The sequence below is a fragment of the Neltuma alba genome, unplaced genomic scaffold (genome assembly GCF_004799145.2).
Source record: "Neltuma alba isolate B1F8T4 unplaced genomic scaffold, ASM479914v2 tig00011361_pilon, whole genome shotgun sequence".
NCBI lineage: Eukaryota > Viridiplantae > Streptophyta > Magnoliopsida > Fabales > Fabaceae > Neltuma > Neltuma alba.
Genome location: NW_021636058.1, coordinates 67,869 through 81,189, shown reverse-complemented (window position 1 = coordinate 81,189; position 13,321 = coordinate 67,869). Strand labels below are relative to the sequence as shown.

The following is a 13,321-nucleotide window of genomic DNA, read 5'->3' as shown; positions in this document are numbered from 1 at the left end:
TATATGAGGGGTTGTTAGAAAGCCAGAGACCTCTAAGACTCTGCATGTGATACTCCGTTAAAGTGTTGACTTTGATTAATCGACTTCATAGCTTATATTAAAATGATTTATCAGTTAGTATGTTTGAAAGTATAAGTTTGGTTTGAGCTAATGGTTGAATGATATTTTTGGACTTTAGAAGTCCAAGACCTAAGTTAATGATCAATATTGCTCGTGATATAAGTTTATTTCTTTTAACCATGATAATGATTTTAAAATTTTAAGGTTTCTTTTTTTCTATCATGGTTAATCTTTCAAATAAATTGTTTGATTTAATCTAAATGGGTTTTGAAAGAACAGTTGTCACAGCTTGTAAATATTGTCATACTACCTATGTTTGACAGCACATTTTATTGATGATGAATGGAAGCTTCACAAAAGAATTCTCAATTTTTGCTATGATTGAAAATTATACAGGTGATACTATAGGGAGGACCATTGAGCAATGCTTGTTGGATTCGGAGATTGAGAAAGTGTTCACCATAATTGTGGATAATGCCTTAGCTAATGATTGAGTTTTGGGATATCTTAAAAGGCGTTTGAGGAGTTGGAAGGGCTTACTTTGTGATGGTGATTATCTACAATTAAGGTGTTGTGCACACATCCTCAATTTGGTGGTCAATGAAGGTATTAAAGAAATAGCTTTCAAGCCATTAGATGTGCTGTTAGATATGTTCGTTCTTTTCCTGCACGCTTTTTAAGATTCAAAACTTGAGCTAAAACTGAAAAAATAGACACCAAAAGCCTTGTTTGCCTTGATGTAGCTGCTCGATGGAATTCAACATATTTAATGTTAAAAGCTGCAATGAAATTTCAAAAAGTATTTGAGCGAATGTGTGATGAAGACGATGATTATATTTCATACTTCAACTCAAGCACTTCAAGCTCTAGGCGTGATGCTTCTAGTTCTGCTAGGTGAGAGCATGATGGTATTAGACGTGACCAAGATAACTTTCTTGGTCCTATTATTGATGATTGCAATAATGCTCGAATCTTCATCAAATTCTTGAAGGTTTCGTATGACATAACATTGAAATTTTCAAGCTTTCTTTTTGTATCAGCAAATGAATGCTTCTACCAAATTGCTCGTGTTCAGAAAATACTGCAAAAGAATATAACAAATAATGCTAATTACTTCTTGAGAGAAATGAGCACTAGCATGCAGGTGAAATATGACAAGTATTGGGGTTAAGCAGACAATATAAATCTATTGCTTTTTATCACTGTCATTTTGGACCCTTAATATAAACTAGCATATGTGAATCATATGTTTGATCTTCTTTACGTTGATCCTGAAGTATGTTTAATTATGAAGGAGAGGGTCAAAGATTGTTCGTATCGGTTGTTTAATGAGTACTCTACGGGGGTTTCTATTGAATCAGGGACTATCTCCACAAGTACAACAGGTGCAACTTCATTGCCTTCTTTTGATGATGATGATAATGGCGAAAAAGATCCAGGTCATAAGTGGTTAGAATCTATAAAACAAAGAATTTCAATAGATCCTCAAACTGAGTTAGATAGATATATAGTAACTGACTCGAGAGATAAAATCCCTTCTGCAACTGAGTTTGACATATTTTTATGGTGGAAAGCTAATTTAGAAAAATATAAAAATCTCTCTTACATGGCACGAGATGTATTAGCTATGCCAGTTTCTACAGTGGCTTCTGAGTTTGCCTTTAGCACTGGAGGATGTGTGGTTGATCATTATAGGAGCTCTTTATTTCCTAAAATGACAGAAGCACTAATTTGTAGCCATAACTAGCTACAAGTTGGGCAATCAATGTCTGAATTTACTGACAAGCTTCGCGAGTTCGATAATTTTGACGAGATAGAAAATGTCCTTCAACTTGCTAGTAATCTTTTTTTCCTCCTAAACCTCAATAACTCATATATATATTTATATTACTTCATAATTTGTAATGTAATTATTCTTTGATTTTTTCCCCCTAGATGCTATTACACCTGGAGGGGAGAATTTAATGGCTATTGGTGATTGAAGATTCATTTTTATAAGCATGACTAACCAAGTTGGTAAGGTGCATCAATGCATCTTTTAAAGTTTAGAAGTAATTTCTTTTTTTATTGTTTACTTTCTAATATGTTAAACTTATAGTTATTTTTATTTGTATTTTTTTGGGTGTTCTATCTTTTTCTAGAAATCATGGAGATTGATGTAAATCGTTTGAATTTCAAGGCTTCAATTACAACATTGAGAGTTGTCTTGCTTTAAATAGATTATTGATGTTATTTAATTGGATATTTGTTAAGACTTATTTTGGATTATTTCTGGATGATTTCAATGTGTTAAAATGTAGAATTATGAAATGTAATTTTTAGCTATGGATAAAAAAAATTTTCCTTATGACATGAGCAGGGCATCACTTCTTGGGCAACAAAACCTGCCCAGCCCAGCCTGCCTATACCCGGCCCAAAATGGTTAGGGTTTCTACGGGCAGGGCAGGGATTGCAACTAGCTCATGCTTCGGGCAAGGGCCCTGCCCTGCACAGCCCTACCTATGTGCACTGCTATTGCAACTTTTTAATAGGAATTCAAACTTTAGTTCATTACATTATGAGAGACTAACTCTTTTCACTAGACCCAACTCCTCTTAGTTCTCTCCTTAAATAAATGTATGAGCAAAATATGGGCACTCTTAGGAAGCATAACGTCACTTATTTTTCATTATATACATTAAAGCGTTTCCATTTTTCTTAGGTCAAAGTTTTTTCTAGTCAATACTACAAATATTCCACAAACAAATTAAATTGTATTATAACAACACGGTTTAATTTGTTGATGTTATGATTATGCATAAAGCATTCAAATTCCCACCCAAATTCAAAGCATTCACTTTTGACTACATGCCTTTAATTTGTACGCACATAACCTAAAACCCACCTTTTTATTTTCACGTAAAAAACCCAAAAATTAAAAAAAAAAAAAAGACAGCTTCAATTCAAGTACATAACAAACAAGAGGAATGAATACCCTTTCCAATATATAAAAAGACTATATACAACAACTGCTTCTATTTATGTCTTATACAATAATAATCACTTCAAAAGCCCTCACCATCACCAGAAATTTAAATAACTGTTATCTTCTTCTTATTAATTAATTAATAATTATATTATAATCCAAGCGTGCAGATCACAGAAAACATTTTTTTTAAAAAAATTAGGAGATAGAAAATCTTCTTCTTCTGGGCCTCGTCACATCCACAGGCCCAGGCCCATCCTCCAAGTGCAACGTATCCTTCGACCCATGTTTGAAGGGGTTAAGCTTCCCCAACTTCTTTGACATAGCCGAGAAGAACGTGGGCTTCTTCGTTGTCGTGAGGCCTCCCGTACCAGATGATGTCCCTCCCTGAACGTTCTTCTGCAAGTCCGATATGTACATCTTCATCTTCGTCAGCTCCGTCCTCAACTGTTCGTTCTCTCTCACCAACGTCACGTCCGTCTGCAACTGCTGATTCTTCGCCTCGTGCGCCTCCTTGTCCTCCGCCCCGCTCCTCAGCTTCAGCTGATCGTAGTACAGCGCGTGTAGCACGATCTGTACAGGCAGCCTCTTGTTCTGCGACGCGTGCACACGCGCTTCGTATGATAGTTTCAGAGGGTCCATCACGCTGCACGCCTTTTCTCTCTCTATTTCATCCAGATTCGGATGTGCCTGCAAGAAGAAAAAACGTGAATCGGTGTGTTAGGATATGAATTATGGTGTTGTTTAGTTAATTGGATGTGTTTGGGAACGGGAATTTGCTAGTATGTACCTTGAGGTAGATATCTACGGCGCGATAGAGGTCGTCGTCGACTTTTCTTGCGCTTTTAGGGATGAGAACGGCAATGCTGTTGAACTTGGAGATGGTGAGCTCTGTATAGGCTGCGATCTCGCCGAGGTAGGTGTCGACTGTCTTGGCGACGCGCTGAGTTGCGGCTGAAGTTTCCTTCAATTCGCCGGTGTTGAAAACCGCTGTGCTTTTCTCCTTGTCGACGAAACCTGAGATGATTCTTCTCACGCTGTCCAAATCGAGGAGCCTCTCGCCGTCGTAGGTGAACGATAGTACCAGGAGGTCGTCCACCGTCACGTGCTCGAGTATGTCCGAGATCCGCTTCTCGAGCTCCTTTATGCAGCTGCTCGAGGCTCTCAGGAAGATCGCGCACCGGAGGAGGCAACAGAGGAAGTTGATTGGGAAGGCTGCTTTCTCCGAGGGGAAGAGAGAGACAATGGATTGGAGAAGTTCGCGTTTTTCGGTGAGGGAATTGGAATCGGCGACATTCGCTGCCTTGACGCCGTCACCGGAGTGATCTCGGACTAACTCCCGGAGCGCACGCTCAGTGTAGGTAATCAACGCACTGGCTAGAGTCAAGGCCTTCGCGCCGCGATTCTTCATGGCGGCGATCACTTTGCCGAAGAAATCGACGTCGAGGATGGTAAGCTCTTCTGTCCACCAGTTCGGCGGCGAACGGCTTGGAAAGTTAGCTTCGTTGCAAGCCTTGGAACCAACAGCTTCAACGCACTGTTTGACGATACCGAGTTCATCAGCACATGGAAGTAGCTGCTGACAAGATTTGAGGACGAGAACGGCGCGGGAGAGGCTGTTTAAGGCGACCCGGGAGATGAACTCTTCCGTACGGCTGGCGAGATTGTTGTTGCAGTAAGTATCATTCATCTGGAGGTACTCGGCGGCGCAACGCAGGGCGGCGACGTTGTGAACGTTGATCTCAAAGTTGACGCCGTAACAGAACTTGGCAGCGTTCTCGAAGATCTCAAGCCCTCCAGGTACATCAGAAAGATCGATTCTGGTAAGGTCACTTTCTTCAGACTCCATAATCAGCTTTCTGATGTAGTTGCTCTTCGCCACAAGCATAAACTGCTCCGTCACAACAACACCATGAACAAACAAAAAATTCACAAACCCGTTGAGTTAGTTTAACGATTTACGTGAACAAAACCACAAAACCCAGAAAAGTACAAGTAACATGCAATTTTCTCTACCTTGTGAAGAGAAAAATTTGCTTCTCCAATTTCAACAACAACATCTGTTGGGATATCTTGAGAGAAAACCCTGCAATAAGAAACCAAACCAATTCAATCAATCCTTGACTGTTTTCGCACGAATTAGAAAGTAGAATGGTGTTTGATGGGTTAGCACATCAAAGTACCAGTTCCCGGTTCTCTCCATGGCAAGGGAGTCGCTGCTGGAGTTGGGAACCGCCATGAGTGATGTGTGGTTTGATTTTGGAGCTAGAGAGCTCAAGAAGGCGTGTAGAATTGTACAAGATAAAAGGTCGGTTCTGGTGCGGATTATAAAGAAATTGAGCAAGATTTCGTTATCTCTGTAGTTTTGAATGTGGCCCCCCCATGTGCTGTAGCTTTAGCTCATTTTTGTTATCTCAGTTACCTTTTTGGCAAAATGATTCTTCTAATGGTTTATCCATGTCATTTTCGAGCAAGTGGGTTTGCACTTCTGCCTAATCTGCATCCAGACAAATGGGAACTGATAATTCGATATTTGACAACACTGGCACCAACAGATTCTTCGATATTGATTTATCTTAGTTCCCTCTTCATCTCCAAATTTTTAACTTGGTGGTGCATGCATATCTTCATGTTGGTAGTTTGAAAATTGGTCATGCTTTGCCCTGGTTATTTTGTTTTGAATTTTCAGTGACACACTTGTTACTCTATAGATATCACATTAATTGTTGGAAGGATAGGAAGCATTGTGAATCTCAGGCTTCGAAAATATCTTGACCAAATTTTATTACAGCCGGCGGACCAAAAAAAAAAATCTAAGATATATGTCCTTGGGCAATGTTGAAAGTGAACTATGAAAATATCTTCCGCAACATGCGTGTATCTGGTGGGGGTATTCTAGCTTAGAAATGTTACCCGTTTAGATTTTTATGGTCTTTTAATCTAGGAATTCACCTTGTTTGTCGTCTGTGTGTACACACACACACACACGCATATTCTTCCACATGGACATTTAACTTGTAAATGTGCACATTTGGAATGATTGCTTCCCCATATGGCCATATTATACTCAAATAGAAGGATGCTGTAAAGATATCAAACAGGGGTTGATCAGAGTGGAAGAAATTCTGGTCACTTAACCACGAAGTCTCAAATCTGAATATGCGTGAATGCAGAAAACGGTGCCTCTCAGCGAACTAACTTCCATCGGATCAAATAGCCAAAGATTTTGTAAGGGTAAAATACTTGGTTGATCCGTTGACTTTCGTTCTTGTCTCTTCATTTCATTTGATTTTAACTTAATTCATTAATCTTACTCGTCATCTAGTTTTGTCTGATTTTTATGTAGCATTGAATAACAAAGTCATCCACTAGGGTCTTGGAGTTTGATAAAAACAATAATCCCATTCCACAATCATAGTCAAGAACATTACATGCCCCTTTAAATTAGAAGATGTAGAAGATTTCCATGAACAAGTGGTGACAAGAAAGAAAGCAGAAGGTGTCGATGAATGTAGATGCAATGAATTGAATGAAAAATAGTAATCCAGAAAAAGAGGGCGAGTTGAAGAAGCGTGGGGTTGGAGGGATGGGGGCCGCTGCATGGTCCGGTTGGTGTGGTGTCAGGACATGTCTCAGCCACACAAAACGAGTGGTTCTCGCACTCACTCACTAGCTTCCCCTTGCGTGCGTGCACGCGCAAGCCTCAATTTGACCGTGTCACATATGATTTAATTATTTTTTAAAATATAAATCGGATAATTTAATTTATATAATTTAGTTATTTAGTTTTTTAATTAATAAAAGGCTATCACTACATATTCAAGTAGGCGTGAGTGTTAAAAACTTCACATAGTTGTTAGGAATTTAAGTCCCAATTATTGTTTGAATGGAAGATTTAGTTAGAAAGTTTATTTTTATTTTAGGTTAAAAAATATATTTAATTTTTTAATTTTATAGAAGGTATTAATTTGGTCTTTTAATTTCAAAAGGTATAGTTTTAATCTTAAAATTGTTAGTTGGTTTTTGTAATAATCATGGTTGTTTTAAATATTAAATTTAATATATTAGTATTTGATATCATAATATTATCATTTGTAGTTAATGATTTTAGGGTTAACGAATTTAAAATATATTTTTTAAAGTTAATAGATCAAATTGAAACATTAGATAAAGTTAAAGTACTAAGATTATATTTTAGCCTTGATTTTAAATGTAAGATATCACTATACTAACTTGCTTTGTCTTTTAAATTTACAATTTTTATTGATTATCTTTCAAGGGTTTTTATAAAGAGGTAGTTTTAATTCAATTAAGTATGTATTTTAAAAAAGTTAATATATATTTTTAAATAATAACTAATTTAATTAATTTTTTAATCATTATGAATTAATTTTGTAATTCCAATACTTAAAACTGAAGTATCTACCACCATTTGTCTCGGACATGGGAAGGAAATTAGTTTTTATTGTTAGTAGAATATTTATCTTGTAATTTGCTTAAAAACGCAAGGTTAGATAATATTATATTCTCTTTTTGAAGACACTAAAACAAGCCCATTTGATCTATTTATTTGCACAGATATGTTTACCAAATATTGGTCCGATCCCTAGTTATAAAGTTTCCAATATCTCCTATGAGTTCATCAAAGTGCGCATAGATATGTTATCGTTAGTACTTCTCTAATTTTAATATAAGATTTGTTTAATTAATTTGATTATATTAAAAATGTTAAATAGATTAGTTAATTATAAAAAATATAACATGTCTTTCCTAATACACCATAATCATCTTTTTTAATATTTTCTCTCCCTTTCTACTTGATTATAATTGAGGGAGTATCAATAAAGGTAATATAAAGAAAATTGATAAATATGAGAAATAAGTATTATATTTAGGACCAAAATTAATTTAATAATTAAGTTCGATATTAAGAATCGAAGAAGTAATTAAAAACCGAATCATTGGCAATCGTGACTTGTTTCGATCCTTCATCCTAACAAATTCTGGGGCCCTCAAATCCACTTCATGCTTGTTGTAATCAAATTTAGAAGGTGTTTGGATGGAAACTAAACTATGGTTTTAAAAGTGCTTTTATGGTTACAAAGTAAATATGTAGAGGAATTTGTCTCGTTTTGCAGAAAAGTGCTTCTGAAACTATGGTTTGGAGATTGCCAAACACCCCTTTAATTCAGTTAGGGGTTTGAAGTAAAGCCACTTCGTCCTTGTTATAGTCAAATTTAATTATATGGAATATCCTTGGATGTGAGATTTTGAAATTTCACTCTAAAAGGGGGGGGGGAGTGGATCTGAGTTGGATACTAGTTAAGGATCAGTTAAGAATGTTTATGGGATATCTCCAAATCATGCTATGATCTCCGAAGAGAGAAACTCCAAATCATCTTTTGATTTCTTTTTTTTTTTTGAAATTTTTTTAGCAATATGTAGCAATATAATTTGTATATGTTAGGGAGGATCCAAAATTTAGATTGATTTGCCAAGTCATGAGGCTGAAAGGTGATTGGTCAGAGAACATGCAAGCAGGGAGGGAGATGGATATCTAAACCGTGTTGGGTTGGTGCCAATTATAATGTTGGGAGATCTTGACGGACAAATACCCAATCACATTCTCCTGCGTCCCCCACACCATCTATCCATGTCTAACTATTTATATTTTCATTCACTTGGCTCCCATTTTCCCCTGCTTTTTGGTTTTTTTTTCTTTTTGTGTGTTTTTGGTGGTACAAGTTTGAGATAATAAAATTCATACATAAATTAAATAGCAATGTTGAAATTAATTACTGAGAAATCATTTGATATTTGCCCTTTGATCCAAGATCTGAGGAGAAGCCAACTTTAACCAAGGAGTTACATCACATGAAGCTAAAAATAGTAGAGATTTTTAATCAATTCAATCTTTGATGTGAATATCATAAAATATAAATATAGAGGTAAAAACACAGGAGAACCATGTCATTTAAGCATCTCCTAAGTTCTTTTTTTTTTTTTTAATAAAAAAAGACTTTATTGTACTTGATTAATGAGATGCTAAATCATACCCCAAAATTGAATTTATGAAGATAACAAATTTCCAGCTAAGGAATTTTGTTTTTTAAAATAAAAAAATGGTGCATTGTCATCCACACACTTCCCCTCCCTCCCTCTCTCTTCCATTAAATTGATTTGTAATCTTTTTGCCAATACACACGCAAAATGGCCCCCCCAATGTCCCCAAGTTTGAAACTCATATGGCATGTTAAATGCCTGACACAGAAAGATACATGCATAAACATCTATATTCGTTTCCTATACTTGTAAATGTAGCTAAATTATTAATTTACAAATATTACAAAAAATTAGTAACTGTTTGATTTAGTTATTTATAATAGACTTGTGTTGTTTTCTTTTAAACACTCATTTTAATGATTACCTTTTTGGTAGAGTTTTCTTTTAATTTATGTAATCAATGAAAATAACCTAAAAAATTATAAATTTCAGAGATAAAATGAATTAAAAATTTATATTTAAGACTAAAAAAAATATTTCAATTAGCTTCTATAGTTTAAAATAAAAAATGGATATAAATTATGTGTTAGAAGGTAAGGAAGATGGCAAAAAAATACCTGTTAAGTTTCAAAAATAACAAATAGGTCATACTAACTATTCTTATAATGATTTTGACTATTTTAATAATAATTTTGATAAGTCAAATATATCAAAATCATCTATTTATTATTTTAAAATTTAATGGGTACTTTTCTATTATTTTTCCTAGAAGATAAGTGAAGGAGGAAGGAAAAGCCATCTGGAGGGTCATAGTCACAATTAATGGTGGGGGGCAATGATGGATCACTAGTCACCCAACCAAGAGCTGGCTCATTTTGTTTCATATGACCTATTCTCTTTTGTATGCCTCTATTGTAATTCTCTCATTTATTGTTCTCCTTTGTTAGTTTCCATCCTATTCCTGGTCCCATTGTGACACCCTTCTCAATATTCATTTCAATCCTCTTAAGCACAAAACAAAACAACATTCAATACTATATGATGAATCTATATATTCCTCACTTTGATCTTCAATGTTTTGAACCCAGGAAATAAATAAATAAATAAAAATAATCATTGACAGCACTTTAGCTCTTGTTTGGATTTGTAATCTGACTTCCCTAAAAGGTTGTTCTGATTTTGGGATGTTATAGTGTGAATTTAAACACACCCTTTATCCATTATCCATATAGCTTTGCTTGGCTTTATTTAGATTAATCAAAACCTAATATTATTTATAGAAGCTGTTTTATATATAAAATCACATATTTTAAAAATAAAGATCAAGTAAATCATTTATCTTTCCTTCAAATTTTGCAAAAAAAAAATTGCATAATTTTTATTTTTAGCGACCCATTACTAAAGTTCAATAATAAAATCATATAAATTGATTGTTCAACCCTAAAAAAGAATGTGCGTAAGAACAACCCAATAATAGTCCTAATTTTAAAAATATTTGAATATGAAAAATTTAATATGTGAATTGTTAGACGGTGCCATCAAAAGATTAGTTATTATACAGCTGAGGGTCAGGATCTGAATAGCTTTCTGGGTACATATGGCTTCATTCAGATGGAAAGAAACTACCTTTCTCTTCTTAAAAGCCCAACCATAAGAATGTTCCCCAGCCATGCATTACTTGTGTGATATATAATGACCCAATATCCAATCACAAAAAAAAATTTTCATGCAATTTATTATTTTTATTTTTTTGAGAATTGATTGCATGATAGAATTATCATGTAGCAGGTTTTTATAAGTCATTCTCCAAAAAATAACATTTCTACACTCAAAATAAACCCGCTTAATATAAAACCTAATTATTGAGTTGATTTTGATCATAAATATAAGACATACTTTTCATATTTATCAATTTTTTTAAATTATCCCTATAGATACTCCTCAACCATAATTAAGTAGAAGAGGGAGGGGGATATTAAAAAAGATGATTATGGTGTTTTAGGAAAAAACATGTCATATTTCTTATAATTAACTAACATACCTAGCTTCCTTAATCTAATCAAATTAGTTAAATAAGTCTTATATTAAGGACTGGAAGAGTAATATTGATGAATTTCTGTGGTGATATTACTTTTGTGACCAATAATTCTATAGTCATATAATAAGCCCTTCAATATTTTATTTCTCTTTTTATTTATTAAAAAGCTAGACACTAATCCGTGCCCATAAATTGAGTTCCACAAGTGTATGAGCCCTACAAATAGGTAATGATGACTCAGTCATTTGCAGAGAGAATCACTTTGATTGGTAACTAGACATTAAACTTGCTGGTTAAAAAAAAAAAAAAACTAGACATTAAACTTTTTACTTTCATTTTTTTTTAATTTTCACACTTTCATTTAAGTTGAGTCAAGCAAAATAAGAGTGATTAATGCAACTATAGAATTAAACTAAGATTAATTATACAAAACCACCATAAAATTTATGTCATATATAAATAATTTTCCTGACCTTAATTTTTTTTTTATATATATACAGAAGAAAGACTAAGTTTGAAAATACATAAAAACTTAAAATAGTATGAGAGTTAGATCCCAAACAATCTTTGTTCATTAGGACTCTCAAATATTGAGGTGTCATGTCGTAAAGTTTTGAATGCTAGAGCCCCTTCTTTGTTGAATCATCAACAACTTAGTCTTGTTCATGAAAAATATTTTGACATTTTACCGCGAGCAGCTTCTCTCCGCTGCTATTTTCACTTGCTGCCCTCCTTGTCTTCCAACGACACCATTTATTGAAGGAAATGATATGTGGGCCGTTTGTTTGTAAAATCATATGAATGGTGATGAGACAATTAACCTAAACGACGTCGTTTTAGGTGTTATCTTATCCATCAATTTTCTCATTCAATCTCAGCTATCTGTATAATTTCATATACTTCCTCCAGTCCTTAATATAAAATCTTATTTGATTTTTTTAACCCTAAATATAAGAGCCAAATTCACTTTATCTCTCATCTTTATCAAAGTACTAAAAACAGGATCAGTTACTGAATTGGTCAAGACAGTGGGTCAAGGTTTAGTGGGTTAGACCGGAGTCAAACGGGGGATCAAACCAGTGAGAAATAAAAAAATTAAAAAATAATTGAAATTTTTATCATACCATCTAAGGACTAAATATTAATTCATTACCTTGAATTACAAACAAAATAATTATATACTTACAATTTATTTGACAAATTGACATCATAATGGAGTATCATATTAAAAAAATTACTATACATTAATCTATCAAAATATATATATGATAGCAAAATATTCTTACTTATAATCTATTAATCACTGAATTCATAATTATTAATAGCTTAAGAGAGAAGAAAAAGTTTTTGGCTCAAATTTTTTTTTTTAAAATAAAAAGCAACTTGGTTAACTCACCAACCTAGGCGGGTTAACCGGGTTGGTCTGGATTACATTGGGTCACCCCCAGGTCACTTTAACCTTGGCTTGCATGGTCAACTGGACCGGTTACCTGGCCGGTTCACCGGTTTTCGAGCTGAACCGACCGGTCCTGTCAAAGTTTACATTCCATGATATTTATCCTTTTTTTTTTTCAAATAATCTTTCTAATAATAGTAGTTCTAGCTAATAAACTTGATTAGTAAGGATATTTTAGGAAAGACAACACCAATTTATTACAAATAACTAACTTAACTTATTTTTTTTAATCTACTCAAATTAGTCAATTAGCTCTTATATTTAGGATTGAAGGTAGTATTATTTCGTCATTTTCCTCCTGCAATTTAGTCGTTCTTCTTCTTTCACGTGCTGGTCCATTCTTTCTTCTTCATACAGCAGCGTGGGAAAATTCAGGGAACTAGTGGGACAAAGTTTCAGAGAAGAGAAACAGCAAGGAAGGGTCAGTGGGCACTGGATATGAAGGATTAGTGAGTAAATTAACAATCTTTTATCAAATACTCACAATTTTTTTTATGTCATATTTAGTTTTATATTTTTGCTTTTTTATAATCTAACTTGATAACCTTTAAGGTTGGTGAAAGAGGATATTATTTCATCTGGATTTATATTCCTATTGTAGATATAATGTGTTTTTCTATAAGTTTGGTTAATTTGAACTTCCGTTATACGCGTGTGATTGTTTTGGCTTTATATAACTTTTGTTTCATATGTAATATATTATATACATATGTTGGTTAATATATTTCTATTTTTGTTTGCATATATCTATTTCTGTTTGTGTATATGCATGTTTGTTAGTTTTGAGATCACAATTCCT

General features: G+C 34.0%; 1 protein-coding gene across 1 annotated transcript; it reads right to left on the bottom strand.

The window, feature by feature from the left end:
- Window positions 1-3,011: 3,011 nt before the first annotated feature.
- Window positions 3,012-5,327, bottom strand: LOC114712459 (root phototropism protein 2). Its single transcript, XM_028897007.1, has 4 exons — window positions 5,209-5,327; window positions 5,042-5,111; window positions 3,816-4,916; window positions 3,012-3,715 (listed from the first exon to the last, which is right to left on the bottom strand). Exons 1-4 carry the CDS (start codon window positions 5,262-5,264, stop codon window positions 3,224-3,226), a joined length of 1,719 nt encoding a protein of 572 aa, XP_028752840.1. The 5' UTR covers window positions 5,265-5,327; the 3' UTR covers window positions 3,012-3,223.
- Window positions 5,328-13,321: the final 7,994 nt, after the last annotated feature.